This window comes from Carlito syrichta, unplaced genomic scaffold (assembly GCF_000164805.1).
Source record: "Carlito syrichta isolate Samal-C Ts95f unplaced genomic scaffold, Tarsius_syrichta-2.0.1 Scaffold307169, whole genome shotgun sequence".
Taxonomy (NCBI): domain Eukaryota; kingdom Metazoa; phylum Chordata; class Mammalia; order Primates; family Tarsiidae; genus Carlito; species Carlito syrichta.
Genome location: NW_007251265.1, coordinates 244646 through 270153, shown reverse-complemented (window position 1 = coordinate 270153; position 25508 = coordinate 244646). Strand labels below are relative to the sequence as shown.

The 25508-nt window shown below is 37.9% G+C and overlaps 1 protein-coding gene across 1 annotated transcript in view; it reads left to right on the top strand.

Moving 5' to 3' along the window:
• SPATA5 (spermatogenesis associated 5) overlaps positions 1-25508 on the top strand; it is a 267058-nt gene that overhangs the window by 21534 nt on the left and 220016 nt on the right. The window contains exon 9 of the mRNA XM_021715497.1: positions 17787-17941. Within this exon, the coding sequence (XP_021571172.1) occupies positions 17787-17941 (155 nt within the window). The remainder of the gene's footprint in view (positions 1-17786; positions 17942-25508) is intronic.

Sequence of the window (25508 nt, the reverse complement as noted above, 5' to 3'; positions counted from 1 at the left end):
AACCCTGTAAACACTAAGCAAAAAGATGGGATGAACAGGAAATCTGAATCTCTTCCTGATTAAAGCCCAGGAACCTTTGGCCTCTCTCTGCTCTTAAGTCATTTTATAGACATCACTTTCTTCATCTATGAAAGGAGGGAGTTGTCCAAACACATTTTGAGATTTTTTTTTCAGTTCTAAAATTCTTTGGATAATTTACTTGGAGCCCAAAAAGATGTCCTAAATCTGGTTGGTATGCAATAAATATTGATGATTATAATAAAAATTGACTCCCAAAAGGGTAGTACCACATATTGCATGGATACACTGTGGCATCTCAACACTGCATTTGGGGGAGCAGAATCAAAGTGATTAAGTTACAAATTTAATTAATTGGGGCTTGGTAAAACAGAAAAATCACTGTTTAAAAACAAGGAAAGTAAGCGCGCTAAATCCCCCATATATGATTTAAAAATAGTAAATGAGATGAGGTCTTTTGCCCAGGCGGGTCTCGAACCCGCGGGCTCAGGCAATCCATTTACCTCAGCCTCCCAAAGGCGTGGGATTACAGGCTGAGCCACTGAGCCCGGCTTGCACTTTATAACAAACATTGTGCATGGTAATTCAGTCTTTCATAAAACATAGTGAATTATGCTTCCTGATTGCTTTTGTAATTTAAAGGTTATTGTTTGTAGGATACTGATATAAAATCCTTGTAGTAGACATGTAGATTGTGCATGCTTTTCAAGATGACAGAAAATTTTAGACCTTTCCCATAGTTTTTAAGAGTGGTATCATATCTTTTGCAATGTGCTTACTCTCAACTTCTCTAATTTTCAACTTGAGTGCTACTAAATATTTTTTTATCTTTTAGCCTTGTTTCCATAATGAATATGAAAGTTGGAAGTACACAGTAGCTAGTATTGCTTTCAATACTTAGACCTCCCATTATCTGAGCAGATATAATGTTCAGTGTTGATGGTTGGGTGTGAAACTTACTTTAAAATGATACATTTTCTTTACAACTAAATTTTGAGCTAGGGTGTGGTTTGGTGTGTCATGACTTGTCCAAAGGCCTAATGTTTCATAGTCTGCCTTTTTAAGCAAAGAGCAGCTGCGTTTTGAAATGTTTTATCTCAAGTAGACAAGCTGTTTATAAGCTAGACTCTAACACATCCTGACATTTAATGTCTGTATTTGTATTCCTCCTGGGATTAGACTGCCTTTCTAATTAATTAGTTGCATAGCCTTTTATTAATTCCCTAAAAATTTATAGTGTTTTAAATTAAAAACATAGATAAGCATACTGTGCTTTTTTTGGAAAACATGAAATGTTAATTATGTTGCAATGACATGAATTATATAAACTCTGTTGAATGTTAGAAGATGCTTAGCAACAGTGTTTTCCAAATATAGGGATTTATTATAAACTTATCCTTCTAAGGCTGCCTGTGCCATTTCAGGAGAGTGAATATAAATAGACCTTGATTTCTTCAAGAGGTGGACTCAGTCATTTTGTTTACGGTAGAAGGAAGTATTTGCTTCACATCTCTGAGAATGTATCTGTAGCGTCCTTGTTGATCACTCATCATTTCAGTGTGTTCATACCTGATTCTTAGGCCTTGATAAGATAGCAGCTTCGACCAGGAAGAATTAAAATGCTTATTTGCATAATTATTTTGTCATTATAGCACTTAAATAGGTTTAGTGACAATTGTGAATCTAATTATCATAATTTTTGCTGAGATGGAAAATTTTATCTATCTTGTTCAGAGTTCTGAGCTATGTATAACTCATTATTCCACCCTCCCCAACCAGCCTGTTTCATCAGGAACTTTGGGAGCATCTGCTATGTATTAATGTGTAGTGGTTCCTTAGGAAGGGCTCTCTTCTGACTTTTTTTTTTTTTTAACTGTTTTTAAAACCCTGCATGCTGCTGCTGCTGTTGTTTTTTGGTGAGTTTGAGTCTCATTCTGTCGCCCAGACTGGAGTGCAGCGGCATACTCACGGCCACTCCAGCATCAACCTGCTGGACTCCAGCAATCCTTCTGCCTCAGATTTCCAAGTAACAGAACTACAGGTGCGTGCTACCATGCACTGCTATTTTTTTTTTTTATTATAGAGATGAAGTCTTGCCAAGTTGCCCAGGCTGGTCTCAAACCCATGGGCTCAGGCAGTCCACTCGCCTCGGTCTCCCAAAGTGCTGGGATTACAGGCTGAGCCACCAAGCCTGGCTTGTTGTTTTCTCAGTTGATATTACAGAATATTGATTCTGTAAAAATTAAGTGTTTTAAAATAAAGTCCAGGAAGATAATGCGGTTTACCACAAAGCTTATGGTGAACTCTAGATTCAAATGCTTAATTATACATGATCAGCTGAGATACATTGAGGAAGCCCTTCAACCTGTTAAGTTTTGTTTCCTTACCAGCTAAATAGGGATAACATTATATGGTTTCAATAGTTCTTGTTTTTTTTTTTTTTTGAGTTGGAGTCTCACTCTGTCACCCAGACTGAAGTGCAGTGACTGCTCCTGGCCACCGCAGCCTCGACCTGCTGGGCTCTGGCGATCCTTCCACCTCAGCCTTCTGAATAGCCGGAATTACAGGTGCGTGCTACCACGCCCGGCTAATTTTTTGATTTATTGTAGAGATGAGGTCTCGCCAAGTTGCCCAGGTGGGTCTCGAACCCGTGGGCTCAGGCAATCCACTCACCTCAGCCTCCCAAAGGCGTGGGATTACAGGCTGAGCCACCGAGCTTGGCTGGTTTCAAGAGTTCTTATGAGGCTTAGAAATGTAGCCTTGCAGCGGTGATCATGGTTTATATATGCCGTTGATTAGTGTCACTTCATTTCTCCTCTTCTTTAGCCTCCGAAAAGCTGATACTTAAAAAAAAAAATTTTAACTCTTTATTTTATGTGTATTTTGCATTCTCTTGCAGAAGCTTATTTGGATTTTGGCAGTATTTCTAACATTTTATGATGTGTCTTGGTTATGCTGGTATAAGAGATATCAGAGAAATAGGGCAGAATCCTTTACTTTGCTAGAGAAGTGATTTTTACTGAATATGGATCAGTAAGAATCTTGCCCATCAATAAGAATCAGATGGGAAGTAGATACGGCTTGTTTTGGGGTAGTTCCTTGACAAATTTTCTTGCTGAACTTGAGAACTGTCATGTTATACACAGGCAAAGTCGGAGTCTCCTCCTCAACTACCTTGTTCCACATGTGAGTTCACTCTGGCCTAGAATAGAGCTGCAGAAGTAGGAATACAAATTAAATAGATGTGTATATCATGATTATCCCTCTAATACGTTTCATAAAGCACAATGTATTTATTATTGTAGCTGGATAAATAGTAGCAATTATGTATCATATTTCATAAGGCAATGAATTTTCCCTCTGTTTTGTACCTCTGAAATGTAGTTATGGAATATTACGGTTGTGATATTGGGATTTATCCTACTGCATAAATATTATGGATATTATATTGAGATTATTTTTGTGAGTGAAGTGGGTATTTTAATATTACTTTTGTTACTCATTTGAAGTGACAGGGGCTGCCTGGTTTATTTCAGGAAAACAGGTGGGAGTTTTGGTTCTGTTTAAGCTCTAACGACACACACAATTTACTTTGCTAGTGAAAAATTTTCTGGGTTGTTTTGCCAAGACTGAAAGTACACAGCTTCAGGAAAGGTCTTTTTTCTAATTAAAACAGTCGCAAAATAAAACCAGCTCTCTAAATAAAAGTTATTTCTAAGAGTTATCCTTGATTCCTTTTTCTTTTTACTCTTTATCAATTCTGTCAGCTCTATTTTCAAATTTATTCAGAATTTGACTTCGCAAAAATCAAAACACATTTCTAACTCTTTCATCGCTACCACTGCTGTTCACGTCGTTATCAGCTCTTGTTTGTCCTGTCGGAATCCCTTCCTCCTGCCTACTTTCCCCCTAGCCTCTCGTCTCTCACTGCTCTTTACATTGAACTGGTAGAGTTTTGAGTTTTAGGCTTTGGAGAAGACGACCGTCTGGGTTAGAAATGAGGACCCAGGAGTTGTCAGCTGTGTCGTGGTAACTGCAGATGGAGGAACGAATGAGAGCAGTAAAAGGGAGAGTTGAGTTTTTTGTTTTGTTTTGTTTTGTTTACCTGGGAGATGATGAAAGCCCTAGTAGAGAGGAATTTCAGTGAGGTCCTGTGTGGGGTGACAGATTGAGAGTTGAAGGAGCAGATGGCGATTGTCCCTTACTTTTCCGTTTTAGTGGTGTCTTGTTATTTAGAGTTTCTGTCCCTGCCATAAAAAAGGGATGAGCATGGAACCAACCATTTTGCTCTTGTCCAGAAGTGGTTATGTTGGGATATTGTGGCACTTCTGGGGAACCACGTCATGCACAACTCATACATCGAGAAGAATGGGTTGACATTGTATGCAGTTGCGTCTTCCTGGAATACTGCTGCCTGCTTGGGCCTAATTCCCAGTTTATTATTTTACCTTTTCTTCCTTCATTGCATCTTGTTTTCTCTCTCAAAAATGTTGAGCATTAGCTGGGTATGGTGGCTCATACCTGTAATCCCAGCGCTTTGGGAGGCCAAGGTGGGAGGATTGCTTGAACCCAGGAGTTTGAGACCAGCCTGGGCAACACAGGAAGACTTTGTCTCTATTTAATAATAAAAAAAGAAAAAAAATTAAGAGCATTGGAAATAATGAAAACAAAATGACAAATCATTATATGTCTTTTTGACATATGATATGACATTTTGAAAACAAAATGATATATCATTATATAGCCACACCTGTTTTTTGTTTCAAAGTTATGTTTCCTAAGAACATAGAAGTATTGTTTCTATACTTGTTTACATTTAAAAAAATTAACTCCAAACTTAGTAAGGAAAGGAAATTCATAGATTGCTTATTCTGTGTTCCTTGATATGCATGTGTCCATTTGCTCTTCTAGTTAATTGTCTTCTGCTTTCTAAAATATATGTATACATATATTTTTTAGAAAGCAGGATTTATTGAGAGGACAGAAAAGCTCCCACAGTGGAAGGGGATCCAAAGGGATTGTCAAAATATATGTATTCTTAAAAATTTAATCTCTTCCCAGAACATGTATGTATGTACTAGGAGTGGGTAATGGGCAATAATAATTCAGACTTAGCATCACAGAATTTTAAGTTATTTAAATCTAAATAGTTAGACACAATATATTTTTATCTTCTCATTTAGTAAATGAGGTAACTGATGGCCAAAGGAGCCAAGCTTTATGTAAAGTCATGCCTGAGTTAGTGGCAGACCTAGAGCCAAGGATTGACTGCATAATGTTATAGTTTCAGGGATCTTTTGTGACCTCTTGGTAATACACTTAACATTTAATTCATATAAATAAAGTTTTTTCAACTTACATGGCATTTTCAAGAATATCATTTGTTGGCCAGGCTTGGTAGCTTAGTCTGTCATCCCAGCACTTTGGGAGACCAAGGTGAGTGGATTGTCTGAGCCCATGGGTTGGAGACCAGCCCGGGCAACTTGGTGAGACCTCGTTTCTATAATAAATAAAAAATTAGTCGAGTGTGGTAGCGTGTGCCTGTAGTTCCGGCTACTTGGAAGACTGAGGCAGAAGGATCGCCAGAGCCCAGCAGGTCGATGCTGGGGTGGCTGTGAGTGTGTCACTGCACTCCTGCCTGGGCGACAGAGGGAGACTCCAACTCAATATGTATATATTGATATTAATATATATATATTTAATTTGTTGTATAAAATGGGACACACTTTGTATAGAGTACAGAATTGTTCTTCAGAGTGAGAAAGAATCTGAAGTCCTATGGCAGAAATCTCCAGGGACTCTTCTTACATTTTTTTAAGATTCAACAAGTCCTTAAACCTCCATATTGTTCTTTTCCCATTCCTGACAATCTGCCGTACTTTATCGTCTTAAATATATATAGGCAAGTTAGTAGTTTAGATTTAGGTTTTTTTAAAAACATGTTTTTTCTTATGTGCAGTTCTGAACTCTTTGAGGACAGGAATTTTGTTGTTTAATCTCTAAAACTCTATGCTCTTCCTCTCTCTAGGCCTTTTTATATGCAGTTTCCTCCTCCTGGAATACTCTGCTGCCTGCTTGGGCCTAATTCTCATTTTATCAGGCTAACATTAATACATTGTTCAAGTTTAACTACTTGAAGTTAGACATGTGTGAGTTTCTCTTCTTGGTGAAATCAAGGAGTGTACTACATGATTTCTGTGAGGGTTGTCTAGATGTATATATACCTCACCAGTCCTTCCCCTAATGAAATTAGATGTGTCTGACGTGTGTTCCTATGCTGCTTGGTTCTTTTTATGCCATAGTACTTGGCCCAGTGTAATAATTATCTGTTATTTTGTGTCCTTTGTACCAGTCCTGTTGGACTATTAGTGTTATGAGACACTGATCTGCTTCTTGTGTACCCTGACGTTGAAGAGCTCAGTGCATTTTTGAACGATTATGTCTAGCAGGTTCTCAGTGGCTGTTTTGAATGAATGAATAGATGAATTCACATGCAAGAAGAGTGCCCTTGACAGAGTAGCATGTGGTCAGTGAGTATGTCTTCTTGGTGGCTTCCTGGTACAATCATACTTCAATAACGGCTTTGCTTTAATATGAATTGTAGCTGAATTGGCACATACAGTGTTTCCTTTACTGAGTATTTTTTTTTTTTGGCACAAACTCCCTCTGTCGCCCAGACTGGAGGACAGTGGTGTAGTCATAGCTCACTGCAGCCTCAAGCCACTGGCCCTCAGAGGTCTTCTTGCCTCAGCCTCTGAGTATCTGTGACTAAGGCGTGTGCCATCACGCCTGGCTAATTTTTTAAAATTTTCTGTAGAGGTGGGGTTTTTCTGTGTTGCTCAGGCTGGTCTTGAACTCCTGGCCTCCAGTGGTTCTCGCCTCAGACTCCCGAAGTGCTGGGATTACAGACCTGAGCCACCATGCCCAGCTGATAGTTGTTCTTTAAAAATATGTTCACAATAGTAGCTTGCAAAGAATGCTTTTATTGCTCCTCGAGTTTTGTTTTTTTCTGATTTACTCACCCTACCTCTCATACCAAACATATCCATTTGTATAAAATATTCTGGTCAATGAAAGCTTTTTGTGAGGACTGTGAATCATATAATCCATATTTTGCATACTTGTGTATTTTGCTCGCTAGTTGGCTTGTTAAATACATCCTGCAGTGATTCCAGACCTCATCAGAGTTTCTGTTTCGACAATTTCCAAGCCTTTTTTAATGTCTTTTTCCCTAGATCCTCATGGTCTTAATTATTCTGATTAGAAAGTACGCTAAATAAAAATTAATATTTTCATGTTTTAGTAATAAAATGTTAAGGAATAAACTTCACTGGAAATGTGTGATACTTAGGTCTGAGGTAAAATATTTTATTAAAAATATTTTAAAATTAATAGACTTTATTTATTTTTTTTTTTTGAGTTGGAGTCTCACTTGGTCGCCCAGACTGGAGTGCAGTGGCTGCTCCCGGCCACCGCAGCCTCACCTGCTGGGCTCTGGCGATCCTTCCGCCTCAGCCTTCCGAGTAGCCGGAATTACAGGCACACGCTACCACGCCCGGCTGATTTTTTGATTTATGTAGAGATGAGGTCTCGCTGCCCAGACGGGTCTCGAACCCGCAGGCTCAGGCAATCCACTCACCTCAGCCTCCCGATGGTGCCGGATTACAGGCTGAGCCACCGAGCCCGGCTGACTTTATTTTTAAGAGCAATTTTTTGCAGGAAAATTGGGCAGAAAGTTCAGAGAATTTTCATATAAACTTCTCTTTCCCCAGCTTTTCCCATTAGTAATATCTTGCATTAGCATGATACCTTTGTTATAACTGATTAGCTAATATTGATGCAATAATATTTCCTTTTAAACTTCAGCTTCAGTTTCTAAAACTACCAACTCTGTTACTTAAACCAACTTCAACGTTGTGGTTTTGTTGATAGTTTCCTTTTCCTTTCACCTCACTTTTTACGCATTCTATTTTTTAACAACTTTTCTTTTTTGAAGTAGTACAAATGTACCCAAAAGTGCATGAGCTAAAAGATTTGTGCATTTTCCAAAGTGAACACGCTCATGTAACCACCACTCAGGTCAAGACACAGAGCAACTGGCTCCCTGGAGACCTTCCCTCGGACCCTCTCCCAGCCACGGATCTGCCCACTTCGCCCCAGCGGTCACTCAGTCTCCTGGCTTCTGATGCCTTGATGTTTTGCCTGTTTTGCTCTCTTCTTTCACAGAGCCTCTTCGTTTTATTCAGTATCTCAGGAGTTCATTTTTTCTGCTGTATTCTGTTGGAGAGGTTTCATGAATGATGATGCCGCTCACCAACATTCTTGCTCATGCATTTTGGTGCACAAATGTTGGCGTTTTTAGGAGTGGAATTATTATATCTGGGAGTGAAATTATTGGATTACCGAATTCTTTTTAGTAAATGCTGCCAACAGTGTTTTGCAGTGATTTTACCAGTTTACTCTTTCACCAGTAGCATGTGGAAATCAGCTTCTTTAATTCCTTGTTAACATTTGATGGGTTTATAACAATATTTCATTGTTTTTAGTTCCCTGAAGGCTGGGATTACCTTTTCATATATGAATTGGTCAATTAGTTTTCCTTCTTTGTGCCTTTTCAAGTATTCAATTTCTCTATAGGTTACTTTTAAAAAAATACTGAGTTATTGGAGTTCTTGATATGGTTTGGTTGTGAGGCCTTTGTTAGACATATGTATTTTATTTAATTAATTTATTTTTTTCTCTTTTAATTTTTATTTTGAAATTGTGGGATACAATTCAGTGTTAGGTACACAAATGTTCCTTGTGCAGGTACCCTTATTGATGAGGTGTGCCCCCCTTCCCCAGGCGGACATCGACCACTGTCAATCCCAGCTCCCCACTCCCCCAACTCCCTCCCCACAGTTTCCCGCCACTTTCAACCCCTTTCCTACAGTAATATGGTAGTTGTTCAAGGTCCACTTATGAGTGAGAACATGTGTTACTCAGCTCTTTGTTTCTGTGAAAGGTCACTCAGTATTATAAACTCTAATTCCATCCAGGTTGCTGTGAAGGTCATGATTTTGTTCTTCTTTATGTTTGCATAATATTCCATTGTATGTATGTACCACATTTTTTAATCCAGTCCTTTCTTGATGGGCAGCATGGTTGGTTCCATGTTCTTGCTGTTATAACAATGCTGCTATAAACATGTGTGTGCAGGTACCTTTTTCATAGAGTGACCTGAGTTCTTCCAGGTATATTCTCAGTAGGGGGATTGCGGGGTCATATGGAAGGTCAATTTTTAGAATTTTTAGAAATCGCTACACTGATTTTCACAGAGACCGTACTAGTTTACACTCTCATCAACAGTGTAGAGGTGTTCCCTTTTCGCCACATCCTCTCCAGGATCTGTTATTTTTTGAGTTATTGATGATGGCCATCCTGACTGGTGTTAGGTGGCTTCTCAGTATAGTTTTAATTTGCATCTCCTTGATGACTAGTGAGGCCGAACATTTTTCCAGGTGTCCGTTGGCTGCTTGTATGTCTTCTTTTGAGAAGTGTCTATTCATAATTTTAGCCTACTTTGTAATGGGGCTGTTTGTTTTTTTCAGCACATTTGAGTTCCTTGTAGATCCTTGATGTTAGACATATGTATTTTAAATATCTTCTCCTACTCTGTCTTGCATTTTTATTCACAGTCTCTTTTGAGAAACAGAAGTTTGTAATTATAGATTCGTATTATAATGTATAGTAATAAAATGGGTCCAATTCGTCAATCTTTTCCTTGTGGCTAGTGATTTTTGCGTCTTATTTAAGAAATCTTGGTTGCATCTACCGTTATGAGTATTTTCTCTTATATTCTAGATATTTTGTTGTATTTCCTTTACATTACTGTCTTTAATTGATTAACTTTTTTAAAAAAAATGATACATTGTACCAGTACCAGTTGTTGAAATGACCATCTGTTCTTCCTTGTTTCAGTGTTACCTTTGTCATTAATCAAGAGTTTGTGTTTGCTTTCGATTCTTTGTTCTGCTTCTTTGGTCGGTTATATTTGTTCGAGAATGTTTCTCACATTTTCAGAGAACCACCCTTTGGCTTTTTGTGATTATAAAATACCTTTAATCATTTCAGCCTTATAGAAAGTCATAATTTCTGGAGAGTAAGTGCTGTTTTTTAAAAACAAATCTTGGTCAAGATTGTCTTGACTATTCTTGAGTCTTTGCATTTCTGTAGAAGATTTAAAATAAGTTTGTCAGTCCCTCACTTCTCCCTGCCCAATAAACTGACTTGGATTTTGATTGGAATTATTGTCTTTTGATTAATTTGGAGGTTGGAAATTTAACATCTAGCAATCCATGAACATGGTAGATTTTTTCATTTTATTTTAGATCTTTAATTTCCCTCAAGAGAGTTTTGTAGTTTTATGTGAAAAAAGTCTTGCATAGTGTTCATTAGATTTATTTTTAGATATTTTGATTTTTTGAATGCAGTGGTATTTTTAAAAGTTTCTCTTACAGTTATTTTTTTGCTAGTGCAGTCATGGACTGTGTAACATTTCTGTCAAGGGTGGATGACATATACATTGGTGGCCCTATAAGATTATAATTAAAAATTTCTGTCACCTAGTGGCATCATAACCATTGTAACATTGTAGTGCAGTTGTTTTATTTTAAGAAAAATTAGTGTAGCCTAAGTGTTTATATAGTCTACAGTGACTGCAGTCAAGTGCTGGGCCTTCACGTTGACTCAGCCGCCACTTACCAACTCACCCAGAGCAACTTCCAGTCGTGATAAGTGCCCTGTACAGATATGAGATTTTAACATCTTTTATGCAGTATTTTCTCGACCTTTTTTGTGTTTACATATGCTTAGATCCACAAACACTCGCTGTTGTCTTGCAGTAGCCTAAGTGTTGAGGACAGTAATGTGCTGCACAGGTTTGCAGCCTAGGGCAATAGACTTTGCCATGTAGCCTGGGCATGGAGTAGGCTAGACCATCGAGGCTCATGTAAGAACACTCTATGATGTTTGCACAACAACAGTATTGCTGAGGGACTCATTTCTCAGAAGGTATCTCTTCGTTAGTGGCATATGACTGTCTCTAGAAAAAGTAAATTGTCGTGTATTGGCTTTGTGTCTTCCTATCTTGCTAAATGTACTTATTTTAATAGTGTGTGTATAAATGTTTTTAGTTGTCTATGTATGTAGTCATGTTATAGTTTCCTTTGTGTGCAGTTGGCAAACAATGACAGTTTTACTTCATTCATTAACTTCTATACCTACTGTTTCTTTTCCTTGACTTATTGTATTGGATAAGTGTTTAACAGCAGTGGTAACAACAGTAATTTGATCTCATTCTTGATTTAAGAGGGAACGTTTCAGAAGGTTACTATTATAATAATATTTGCTGTGTATATGGGAAAAAGTTTCCATTTATTCCTAGTTTTATAATTAATCGTTCCGATTTTTATCACATTCCTTTTATGCATTTGTTGAGATAGTCGTAACTTTTTCTTTATTAATATGAATAATGATATTGATTTATTTTTATTTGTTAAAAGAACCTTGCAATCCTGGAATATAGCCATCTTGTTATGATGTATAATCCTTTTTTATATATTGATCTTTTTCCAATGTTTTGTTTAGGATATTTGCACCTATGCTCATGAGAAAGATTGACCTGTGATTTTTTTTTTTCTTGTAGTGTCCCTTTAAGATTTGGGAAGCAGGATTATGCTAGGCTTTTAAATCAGGTTGGGAATTATTGTGCCTTCTTTTCTTTCTCTGGGTCAGTTTTTGAGATTAGTGTTTATTCAACCTTAAGTATTTGGTGACATTTACCAGTGAAGCTGTTTGTGCTTGGAATTTCTCTGTGAGAAAGGTTATAGTTATAGATTTAATTTATTTAATATCGAAATATTCAGATTTTGTCTTTTTTTGTTTGTAAATTAATATTGGTAGATTTTTCTCCCGGAGATTTTCTTATTTAATATAAATTTTCAAATTATTTGTCATAAGGGTATTTATCGGCTTATCTTTGCAATGATTGCCGGTTTTGTAATGCAGTGTACTTTTTCATTCCTGGTACTGGTAATGTGTGTTTTTCTCTCACATTTCCAGATAATTAGTTTTTGGCTTTATTGATTTTTTTTTAATTGAACATTTGTTTTGCCTTTTGAAAATTTCTTGTCTTCGCTATTTCTCTTCTACTTCTTCCCATTGACTTCTTGTGTCTTCTTTTTGCGATGTCTTGAGACAAGTTCCTCGTTGGCTCCATTTTTTCTTAATATGTGCTTACTTGTCTGTATTCCCTCAAGCACGGCTTTAGCTGTACCCTACAGAGTTTTTTGTTATGTTTTAATTATTATTAGTTAAAAAACTGTTTCCATTGTTTTTTTGGAGTTTTTTGAGCCATGAATTATTTAGAAATGAATTGACTAGTTTTCAAGTATTTGTGTATTTTGGAGTATCTTTTTGTTTCTGATTTTGCTATCAGTTCTCCTGAGGTCAGGGAATACAATAACTTCATGATTTCAGTCCTTGAGTTATATGACTAGTTGCTTTGTGTCCCAATATATAGGCAATTGGGTACGTATTTCAGGTGCCCTTGAAAGCATGGGTATTTTACTATTTTAGATATTTTGTCTGTATATGCTAGTTAGGATAAGTGAGTTAATTTTGTTTTCCTTCTCATGTCTTATTTATTCACTCATTTTTGCTAAAGGTAGTATGTGAACATCTGCAAATAAGGTTATAGATTTGTCTATTTTTTGTCTTAGTTCTGTTTAATGTTGTCTTACATATTTTGAGATTTTGTGAATAGGCATTTATTAATGTAGAATTTTATATCTTCTGGTGGAATGACACTTTTGTTCCCCCTGAATGTCTCCTTGTCCTGAGTGCCTCTTGAAGCCTGTTTGATAGGAGGAGACATAGGTGCATGGTTATCCTTCTGTATATGTCTGCATGGTGTTCCTTTTTCTAGTCTTTGACTTTCAACCTTTCTGTGTTCTTTTATTTCAGGTACGTCTTTTGTAAGCAGTGTAAATTTGGGTTTTATTTATTAATCTATCTGCTGTCATCCTTTTAATTCAAATAATACATTTATATTTAGGGTAGTATCTTAAACTGCTGAAGTTTGATCTACCATCCTCTTATTTGTCCTACTTGTTCTATTTCTTTTTTCTCCCTTTTCTTGACTTCTTTAGGGATAGGCAAGTGTTTTTATTATTTCATCCTCTTCCCATTATCTTTTTAGTTAAACATTTTGACTTGTCTTTTGGCGATTGCCTACATGTCACAACATGTCTCCTTGGCTTGTTAGAGACTAACTTGAAAGTAGTGTAGATACTTTGGGAATATTTTGATTCTTTTTAACCTACGAACACTATTATTGTTTTTTTACACAGTCATTATCCAGCTATATTTGTTTATATGTGTATGGGTCCTTAAGATCACCCACAGGTTTGATGCTTCAGTGGGAAGAGGACTAGAACTTGGCATATAGTTGAATTCATGGCTACGAGTGACTATAAGGAGTAAACGTAGGTGTTCGTGTTTAATCTCTCTCTGCTTGGCAGAATGCCTTTACTTAAAACTTTTACTTTTTGTTTTCGGGTGTGTTGGCTCATGCCTGTAATCCTAGCACTTGGGGAGACCGAGGTGGAAGGATTGCTTGAGCCCAGGAGCTTGAGACTAGCCTGGGTAACATAGCGAGACTCCGTCTCTACAAAGAAAATTAATAAATTAGCCAAGTGTGGTGGCACATGCCTGTAGTCACCGCTACTTGGAAGGCCTGAGGCCAGAAGGTCGAGGCTGCGGTGAACCATGAGTGTGCCACTGCACTCCAGCTTGGGTGACAGAGTGAGACTCCTACTCAAAAACAACAATAGCAACAACTTTTATTTTTCAATTATTGATTTAATATGCTCAGTTGTGGCCCATTTTCATTTTTGAATTGCACATTTTTTAGAAACGTTCCCTGTCTGTATATCCCTGTTTATATCCTTGTTGAGAGACTAAAATGAGTGATAAAGCATGACTTCAGGACTTATTTTCTGTGCATGATTTATGATCTCACTTAAGAAGCAATTAAACAAGAGATTCTGAACGTGTTTTTAGAAATGATTACATCATAGGTGCATATGAGTTTACTTACTATTTGAGTATGTTAAGTTGTGCTGTGTGCATTACAGAATCAGTCTTCGTACTTTACTAGCAATTTCTCAACTTTTGAAAATTTCATGCATCTTGATTCTCATACCTTTGTTTCTTCTATGGTGAGTTACTGCTGTTTTCTTGCTGTGCTCCTAGGTGTAGAGCTATTGCCTAGCTTAAGTTCTGTAGTTTGTATTGGAGATTCTAGAGGTTTTGTTGTTTTATGCATATGCACTTATATTATATTGTGCATACTGTTTGAAAAGCATACTGCCTCTCTTTTCCAAATCCTTTCGTCAAGTGAAAATAATTGGTCTCATGTATTGTCAGATTTTATGCTTATATGGTATAACAACTGTGGCAGGAAAGTTATTAGGCTGCGTTCCCTATTTCAGTTTTTCTATTTCAGTACTGTAAGAGTGAAGCGTTTGGTCCAAATTAGAAAATTGTCAATTATTGCCAGATACTGTCTGGCGTGGAAGTATTTCAGTTACTTCAATTTATGTTAGACATTTTGGGAACAGCTTAGACTCTTTCAGGCCACTGAGGTACTGTTCAACCCAACACAGCACTGTATAGATGCTCCTTGACTTATGATGGGGTTGTGGCCCAATAAACTTGGGAGTCAAAAATGTGTGGCTGACCGGTTTGGGGAGCCAGCCCCCAAAGAGAGATTTAGGGGGTCCCTTGGAAGGTGTGATGGCGTCAGCGTTTCTATAAGAATAGATATTAAAAGAAAGAAAGAAGGAGGGATAGATATAAAGAGAAAGAAAGAAAGTGGACATCTGTTCAACGAATTGACCAGAAGCCGTTTATTGGCGGTTTACAGCTTGTATTTATCCCAAATTTTACACAGTCTTACAAATCTTCCACGTGAACATAAGCCAGGTGCAGGAGGGGCGCCCCCCCCACCAGGTGTTTCCTTGGGCATGAGGAAGAACAATCTCAATTAAATCAAAACCTTTACATGGACACAAAGCCAGGTGAATGAGGGGCATCCCTCACCCACCAGGTGTTTCCTGGAGTAAGAGGAAGGGCAATCCCAATTAAATCACAAGACATTTACATGAACATAGCCAGGTGAATGAGGGGCGTTTCCCCACCCACCAGGTGTTTCCCCAAGCATGAGGAATGAGAATCCCAAAACTATTTCACTGTTCCTCATGCTTGGTTAATATTCCTCAAAAGCAGTACAACAATTCTAATATCATAATATTCTAATAATCAATAACTTTTAAAACCTATGCATACGCAACACCTAATAACCAACTTGAATCCCAATTCCTCTCTATTTTATGCTAATTCTACCTACACTATAGAAACTCTTAATTATAGCCCAAATCAATACCTAAGGAATGTGGCCCAGCCCAAAGCTCGTGCTGGGCCTTTAGGAATGTGGCCCAGCTCAAAGCTTGTGCTGGGCCATTTCTAGTAGCTCTAGCTATTTATCTGTATTATTAAGGTTGAAACAGCACTTTGTATGTATATGCTAATTCTACAAATATACTATTAAATCTTTAAAGAAGCTTGTACCGTATTAAAGGCTCCCAAATGTGACCTGAGTTTGAATTATGTTAAGTTTAAAGCCGAAACCGCAGTCTGTGAGAAACGGGAACAATGGACTCCTAAAGTAAGCCATGCCTGTCGTACTCTCAGAACTTCATGCTTAGATCATCAAAGTCCCTGCTAGTGGAACGTGCCAAAACAGCAAAGAAGGGAAGAGGCAATGGGCCTTCAGCTCCTGAACTCGTCCTAGCGGTCTCAGGGTCTGCAGCCTGCCTGGATCCTAACGCTCAGGCAAGCCTCCACGGCCGGCTCCCAACAGACCGGGAGCTGTAGCTTTCTGTCACTGCCCAGCACTGCATGAAAAGTGCAGTTTCTACTGAATGCATGGGACTTTTGCGCCATTGTAAAGTTAAAACTTGTGAGTCGAGTGATCGCAAGTCATGGACTGTCTATGTAACTATTAAAAAGAGTACTTCTGCATCATTTAACTAATGAGTATGTTAAGTAGTAAATCAACCTAGCTTAAATTGTCTTAGTTCATTTGTGCTGTTGTAACGAAACCACAGACTGGGCAACTTATAAAGAACAGAAATTTATTTCTCCCAGTCCTGTAGGCTGGGAAGTCCAAGATCAAAGGTCTAGTGGGTTAGGGCCCAGACTCTGCGTCCAGGATGGTTCCTTGACTGCTGTGTCTTCCAAAGGGAAGAACACTGTGTCTGCATATGGCAGAAAGCAGAAGTGAGTGCACCCTCTTTCATGAGCCCTTTTTAGAGCTGTGCCCATCCATTCATGATCTAGATACCTCCCATTAGATCTCACCTCCCAGCATGAGTTTTGGAGGGGACAGAAACTTTCAGTCCATGGCAAACATAACCATGTCAAGAACTGAGAAGGATCTGGGACTTTACCCAACTTTTTACCCAATTTACAAGCTGGTGGATTTCATGAGTGCTGACAAAAGAGTCAAGGAGAGAGTATTGCAGCAACAGAAGCAACTAAGTGGCAGCAGGTGGGAAAAACAGAGGACTTGGTCGTTAATTTTTCAGGTCAGCACAGTCTCTTTTAAGTTGTTTTGGGTCTTTCCAAATTTGACTTTTTTGACCTCCTTCTTGGCTTTTTTATTGTGTTATTACTCTGATTCTGTTCCTCTGTCTCTTCCTATTAATTCTCTCAGATCCTTTTTTTTTTTGAGTTGGAGTCTCACTCTGTCACCCAGACTGGAGTGCAGTGGCTGCTCCCGGCCACTGCAGCCTCGACCTGCTGGGCTCCGGCAATCCTTCCGCCTCTGCTTTCCGAGTAGCCAGAATTACAGGCATGCGCTACCACGCCCGGCTGATTTTTTGATTTATTGTAGAGATGAGGTCTCGCCAAGTTGCCCAGGTGGGTCTTGAACCCGTGGGCTCAGGCAATCCACTCACCTCAGCCTCCCAAAGGCGCGGGATTACAGGCTGATCCACCGAGCCCGGCTCAGATCCTTTTTAAACTGTCATTTTTTTCTATGCTCTCCAAGTGATGGACTTTCCTAAAATTGAGGCTTTACCCTTCTCCTTCATCTCTGATTCCTTGCTAGTCTTCCTTTTAGACTGTGTCTATTCCTGTAAGGCCAGACACCATGTGTAGGCTTATAGCTCTGAATTTTGCTTTTCTCTAGCATTCCAAAACGACATTTAAACTGTTGACTGAATATTTCCTTTTAGATGTTCTCCCAATACCTTACACATATTGTAATTCTAGTTTGAATGTATTTACCAAAAAAGCATGGGCAAAAATGTCATGTTATTATTTAATGTTTTATTCCTTTGGAAGAAAGTTCCCAGATTATTTTGTTGAAACTTTATGGTGTTTTTAATGGATGTTGTTTGTAAGTTCTGTTTGTCTTCTCATATTTCATGTCAGTTTGTCATATTTTTACTTCCAAAGCTAAGCAAGTGGGTGTTTGCCTTTCTCCTTCAGATTCTTCCATCTCCTTCCCCACCCATCTCCTGCCCTGCCTGTACCTTCAGACACCCCCAACACAAAATACTTTAAATGTTATAGTATGCATGGGGCTTGGGTTTTTTTTATTACTGTTTTTGTTGGTGATGGTTCAGTTTGTAAATCTTGTATCATTTTCTTCTTTGCAGGTCTTCATGCCTTGCAGAGAATCCTGAGGAAGCAGCCAAACCTCCCTGATAGGCAAGTGGCTGGGTTGGTGAAGATTACTCTGGATGATTTTTTGCAGGGAATGAATGACATCAGGCCCAGTGCCATGAGGGAGGTAGCGATTGATGTCCCAAATGTAAGTTGTGTGCACCTCACACTCGCCACACTCTTGGATTAAACTGTGAAAGTAGTGGAGACTCCAGGGAGACTGACTTCTGAAACTAAAGTTTTAAAAAATATATTTCTAATTGAAATTTTTATTGAGATAGTTATGGATTCAGTGTGGTAGTAATTGAATAGTAGCGTCGAAGTAATACAGGGAGAGCCTGTGTATCCTTTACCTAATTTTCTCCAGTGGCATCAACTTGCAAAACTGTAGTTCAGTACCACAAGCAGGATATGCAAGTTGGTATAACTTATTGAACTTACTCAGTTTTATCCAGTTTTACGCATACCCATTTGTCTGTGTGTGTGCATTTAGTTCTGTGAAGTTTCGTTTCATGTAAAGGTTTGTGTGTCTGTCGCCGTAGTCAAGATACTGAGCGGTTCATTGCCACAAAGATCCCTCATGTTGTCTTTTCATAACCATACCCACCATGTTTTTGTTCTCGTTTCTAAAATTTCATTTTTTCAGAAAGGTTGCATAAATGGAATCATACAATATGCAACTTTTTGGGATTAGCTATTTCCACTTAGTATATTTCCCAGAAGATTCACTTAAGTTGTGTATCAATAGTTTGTCCCTTTCTGTTTCTGAGTAGTATTTCAGGCTATGAAAGTACTGTGGTTTCTTTAACTAGTCACTTCTTGAAGGACATCTGAGCTGTAACTAGTTTTTTACTATTACAGGCAAAGCTCCTGTGAACATTTGTGTTCACAGAATTGAATTAGTGTAAGTTTTCATTTCTCTGGAATAAATGCCCAAGAGTGCAATTGCTGGGTTGTATACAAATTGCAGAAAGTTTAGTTTTGTAAGAAAATATCAATTAGGTTAATTTTAAAACAAAAATATTTTCTGGTTATAAACTAATGCTGCCTAATGTTTCCTTGAGTTCTTTTACATACAGTTCATTAATGGCAGTCTTTGCAAAGTTCCCTGTCAAATCACAAGGATAGTGGAAGCTAACTTTTATGTGTGGATTATTTCTTATGTCCCCTGTGACCAAAGTGGGCCTGGTGTTCCAGAAAAAATGGTTTTATAGTTTTCTTTAAATGCATTAATATTTTTAGAAGGTAAACATTGAAAAAAAGCATTTACGGCATGTTCTCTGTTATATTGTGGCAGAGGAAGGGCCATTGTGATTGGCTTGCACATAAGAGATTGCTGTCTGTCCCGTAGGAGAACTTTGATGGAAGAATGGATGTCTATGACTCTTTTCCTCTGCCTCTAAAATGTTGCCTACTTTTTCTGTCTTGAGGTAGTCCTATTGCTTCTCAGATACCTCAGTGACCTAGAGATAGGAACATCCCCTAAGAACTTACTGCTAGTTTAGGCTACGAATGTGGATTTGAATTCTTTTTGCAACATTTTCAAATTCGCTATTGAAATTATCATTAAATTTTTTTCAAAAAAGTTCTATAGCAGAGCTTGCTCATTTAATGTAAGTAATTTGACAAGTGGAATAAGTAATAACCAATGATTGATGTTGGATTAATAGGAATTTTTCATTTCTCTAGAATTTATGGTCTAAAGTTTGGGCTGATTGATATGATTACTTTTATTTGCAACATTTATTTGTCTTTTGTTGGCTACTGATGGCTCAGGCGGATGCCCAGTCATCAAATGCCATATGAGAAAGTTTCAGGTGGTAGTTATAAACCAGCTACACCAATCAAAGACACTTTAGAGAGTAGAACATTTAGTTACTAAAGAACATACAGTAAGGTTTTAAACCTAAACTTACTGCCAGTGAGGAATGTGTTTAAACAGTGTCTACTCTTGGATTGCTAAACTGACTTATTCATCATAGGAACTGGTACTACAACTCCACTTGTAATTGTTCTAATGAAAGATTTCTTCCTTTATTTTCCTTTAATACAGTATTTACAATCCATGGACTTGTGCCATTTTCCATTTGGCCCTTTATTATTTGGCCTAAGGCCATGGTGTAGTGTGATGTTACTCATGAGCTCTGGAGTGATTAACATTGGTGAAAGTACTTTCTTACACTGCTTTTTATGCTGCTTCAGATTGTAAAAATTTTCCTGAGAAGTCAACATTTTTGTAATTGGATTCCTAAAATTTAGTTTTCTGGTTTCTGGGTATTATGTCTACAGAAATATTATAAAGTTATTTCTGCCGAAGTCTTAATATTTATTTTGCTTTAGAAAACTTGTTTCAAGTGACTAGTTAATTATGAGCATTTCTAAAATAGTAAATTGGACGTTCACCATCTTTTGAGAAAAGATTTTAGAGTATAAAATTAAAACTTCTAAATCACACTTGCCTAGTTATATTTAAGTTTGGAAGAAAAGTGCTAGGATGGAAGTGCTGCCAATTATAATTTAATGTAATACATCATTAATTTTAGGTGATCACAAGTGTTGGCCCTTACCTAAAATGTAATATTTCCCTTTTGTGGAGTTTCTGAATTGGTGATGATAGTGACATTAAAGCCAAATGCATTTCCTTTATTGCATGAGCCCTTAGAATTGATAAACATGTGAATAGTCATTGTAAGATTCCAATTTTCTTATTCAGTGATAATGGCTGTTAATGTTTTGTTATAGTTCCTAGAAGATTTTTTTCTGCACATAAAGGTATTTTAATGTAGTTAATATTAGGACATATATAATTTTATATTCTGCTTTTTTTCACTTAAAATTATATAGTAAACATTTTATAATTGCAATATCCTTCTTTTACTGTGAAGTATTTAGACTTTTGTTTGCTTTTCATATTACCATTACAAAGATATTTGTGTACAAATCTTTGCATTTATGATTTCTAGAAATGTAATTACCAGACTAGAATATATGATTTTTAAAACTTATGACAAATAACAAGTTATTTATAATAATGTGATAAAAATTTAATATTACAAAAAGCTTAGGCAGAAACTTTTTATTTTTACTTTTTTTTCTCTTTTTACTTTTCACTAGAGTTTATTTTCTTTACTGTGAGAAATGAAGATGAATAATCTTTAAATAAATACAGGTTTACAAGAAAAGAAAAAGAAAATCAATTACATATCTTCTTATAAAAATGTTGAATGTTCAGATGAAGGGTGTAGCTGGGCCTTTACTTTGAATTTTACATTACATGCAAGCAGAGGTTCCTGCCTTTTGTTTTTATCCTTGGTACTTAGCATGTGAATAACACAGAGGATATGTCCAGCCAATATTTGTTGAATGAATGAATAAATGAATGAATAACTGTAATTTTCATTAAAGAAAACCTACAGTAAATGGTGAATTGCAGATGTATGTAAAAATGATGTCATTCTTCTTTACAGAGTGCAATAAAGTCTATTATTACTATCATGAAACATTCTACAGATTTTTCATATTTTATAAAGCATCTGATTTCTTTAGTGTACTTTACTACTTGTTCGGCGAATTTGACATTTTTAGAATAAAAATACTTGTAATAGTGCTAAGCTGTCTACTCTGGAAGGATATAGAGAAGTCCTTCATGTTTTCTGCAGAAAAATGTTACTTCTTTGATCTACTATTAAAAATGATCATCTTATTAAGGTACACAAAGAAAAATACAGTGCTTCCAATGTTTGTGTTTATATATCATCTTTGGAATAAATCACTGCATATATATCATAACAGTTATCAGTGATAACTGACATTCGTTTTGTTTTTTTTGAGTTGGAGTCTCACTCTGTCGCCCAGACTGGAGTGCAGTAGCATGCTCCCGGCCACCGCAGCCTCGACCTGCTGGGCTCTGGCGATCCTTCCACCTCAGCCTTCCAAGTAGCTGGAACTACAGGCGTGTGCTATCACTACCTGGCTAATTAAAAAAAAAATTTATTGTAGAGATAAGGTCTTGCCAAGTAGCCCGAGTGGGTCTCAAACCCGCAGGCTCAGGCAGTCCACTCACCTCGGTCTCTCAAAGCGCTGGGATTACATGCTGAGCCACTGAGCCCGGGTGATAACTGATATTCTTAACCAAATATATACAGACCGATTGCCATCTAGTTTAATTCACTTATACATTTAAATTTCCTTTCCTCTATGTTGTCTCATGGAGAGTTTTAGATTGTTTCTTATTATGTGGAAATAGTTCATCTTACTCCTTTTGATCTTGCCTTTGGCTTCCAGCTTTCAGAATTGGGGCTTTTGGTTCACAGCAAGCTAAAAGCCATTGGACTCTACTTTCATGTGAACCCAGTTTTGGAAGTGACCGCTAGCCAGAGCCTCAGGACTAACTGTATGACTCCCAGCCCCTTGGTAGACTTGGGTCCAGGGTAAACTGGGAGGCCATGAGATTGAGTGTATACCAGATGTCATAAGTTAAATCAGCATTCCTCATTTACTCCCATTTTAACATGTAGCAGTTTTCTTAATTATATGAGTAATCAAAAGGCTATCTTTCACTAATTACATATTTAAATGTCCTGTTGATTTTCATCTGGCATCTTTTCAGACAAGCCTAGAATATCAGAATGTGACAGTCAGTTGAATTTTGTAGGATGAGCTCATTAGCAGTACGTTTCTGGTGCACAGATTTGAGTGGAATAGTTTAATTGACCATAATTATATTTCGTTATTCATATGCCCTCAGGATAATTTGAAGTAATTTATTTTAGTTTGTATCCCTTAAGTACAGTACTGCATTCTATATTTTCTTTATTTTTTTACGGACTCAAAGGATTGAAGGTTTCTGTGATGCTTTACTAAATAAAAGGTTATTTTTTTTGGAATAGATAATCTAATGTGTGGAAATTCTATTAATTCCATATTGGTTCTTGGCTGGGCTTTTGAATTTGGTTTCTTTTGATTTTGCTTCTTGTTGTCTAGACAGAAAAGTGTCTTCTATCACTCCCAAGATCCTAGTCTTTCTTGCCAGCTTCTCTTGTGCATTTTTATAGTTTTAAGTAATAACAATTGAGCAGGAAAGTACATTTGGGAAAGTAGATTACTTCTAACCAGGAAATACTGAGTGCCAAAATCAAGATTGTAGTTTTCACCTTCTTAAATATTTTAGAAGTTTAACTCCTTCATTTCATTTTTCTTTTTATGCCTTACTTTCTCAGGCTTATATAGGAAAAGAAATGAGAGATAACACAAGTTAGAGGAAGGATCATCGGTTTCTGTCCTCACCTCTGATCCTGTTTAACTTTGGTGAGATCCCAGATTCTAAGTGGAAACCCTAATCGGTGCTTTCTGACGGTTATCTTGTTTTGTTTTTATAATGCTGAAGTTGTAATAGAGGCATATGGCACACTTGTATATACAAGTGTGGATCGGTGCTCTGCAAATGCTTGATGAGACGCATTTTCACCTAGGGTGAAATTGCTAAAGAGATGCATTTTCACCTATGGCTCACATAGAGACTGGTACCCACTAGGTTAATGTAGTTCTTTTGTGCTACCAGACTCCATCCGTCTCCCTTATGCAGATGTGGAGTGACTGCACACTCACTTGACCTTGTCCTTTAGTCCTTGGTCCCATGACTTCATAGTGTCATCTTTTCAAAGGAAATTGCTGGTGCTGTGTAAAGTGTGTCAGCATAACTCCCCATTATGTCTGGGATAAAGCTAAGCCCTTTAGTTTGACCTACTCCACTTCCATCTGACATTAAGCTCTAGTTTTAGTGAACCACTCCATATTTTTGCACACATTCTTCTCCCATCTGCCTGACAGTTTTTTCTATAGCCTCTCAGTTACCAAAGATCTTGTAATGTGTACATCTCATGCCCCATACACTTGCACACAAAATACACATTTGTGTCTTGTGGGCAGTATTTTATCTTGTTCATCTTTGAATCTGCAGTGCTTAGCAAATAGTATCCGCTAAATGAATGTTTGTTGAATGTCTGAGTGAATATTTTGTGAGGCATTTAAGTTTATAGAACTAATTTTCAGGAATAATTCTTTTGCCATTTCGGATGTGTTAGGATTCTCTAGAGAGACAGAACCAATAGGATGGGTGACTGGCTGGCTGGCTGGCTGGCTGGATGATAGGGAGCAAGACAGAGAGAACGAAGAGAGGGGCGACTGGGGACTGAGACGTCCCTTGATAAGGCTGTCTGTGAGCTGGAGACCTAGGGAAGCCTGAAGAAGGTAGCATGGCTCAGTCCAAACCCAGGTGTCCCATAACAGGGAAGCCCTGGTGTCACTCAGTCTGAGGCTGAAGTCTTGAGATCCCAGGGGCTGCTGGTATAAGTCCCAGACTCCAAAGGCAGGAGAACCTGGAGTTCTGACATCCAAGGGCAGGAAAAGAAAGACAGGCATCCCAACTTCGGGAGAAGAGAGTGAATTCACCTTTCTCTGCCTTTTTTGTTCGATCCTGACCGCTAGCTAGTTGGGTGGTGCCCGTTTTCCTTGAGGGTGTGTCTTCCCCACTCAGCCCATCTACTCTGTTGCAGTCTCCTCTGGAAACACACTCAGACACACTGAGAAATAATGCTTTCCCAGCTCTCTGGTGTTTCTTGATTCCACCTAAAGTTAGCCATCACACCACATAGATTTTTTTGTTTGTTTTTGACAACAGCTGTAGATATAATTCACACACCAAAAATTCACTCAATTCGAGGGTTCAATTCGGTGGTCTTCAGTGTATTCACAGAATTGAGTAACAGTTGTCACAGTCAATTTTAGAACATTTTAATCATCCTAAAAAATGCCGTACCTTTTACTCCTCACCTCCCAGCCTGCTTACCCTCCCAGCCTCAGGCAGTCACTTAGGTTTCCCTAACTGTAGATGTTTCATGGCAGTGGAATCATGAAGTATGTGGTTCTTGGTGACTGACTTCTTTGACTTAGCATACCGCTTTCCGGGCTCCTCCATGTTATAGCAAGGTGTCATTACTTCCTTTTTTATTGCCAGGTAACCTTCCACTGTATGGATGCAGCACATTTGATTTATCCATTTATCTGTTGTTGGAAAATTGGCTTGTTTCTACTTTTGGGCTATCACAATGCTGCTGTGAACATTCCTGCACCAGTTTTTATTTGAACACCACTTTTTAGTTGTTCAGGGTATGTAAGTGGAATTACTGGATCATATGGTAATATTTCCCAAGTGGCTGCATCATTTTATGGTCTTTACCAGCAGTATATGGAGAGTTCCTATTTCTCCATTTCTTTGCTACTGCTTGTTATCATCTATCTTTTTTTTTTTTTTGAGTTAGAGTCTCGCTGTCGCCCTGACTGGAGTGCAGTGGCCACTTCCGGCCACCGCAGCCTTGACCTGCTGGGCTCCGGCGATCCTTCCGCCTCAGCCTTCCGAGTAGCTGGAACTACAGGCATGTGCTACCATGCCTGGCTAATTTTTTTGATTTATCGTAGAGATCAGGTCTCGCCTGCCCAGGCAGGTCCCGAACCCGCGGGCTCAGGCTGTCCATGTCTTTTTTATTGTAGCTGTCCTAGTGGGTATGAAGTGGTATCTCATTGTGGTTTTGATTTTCATTTCCTTGATGGGTTAATGGATATTGAGCACCTTTTCATTTGTTTGTTGGTCATTTGTATATATCTTCTTTGCCAAAATGACTATTTAGATCTTTTATTCCTTTTTAAGTGGATAGTTT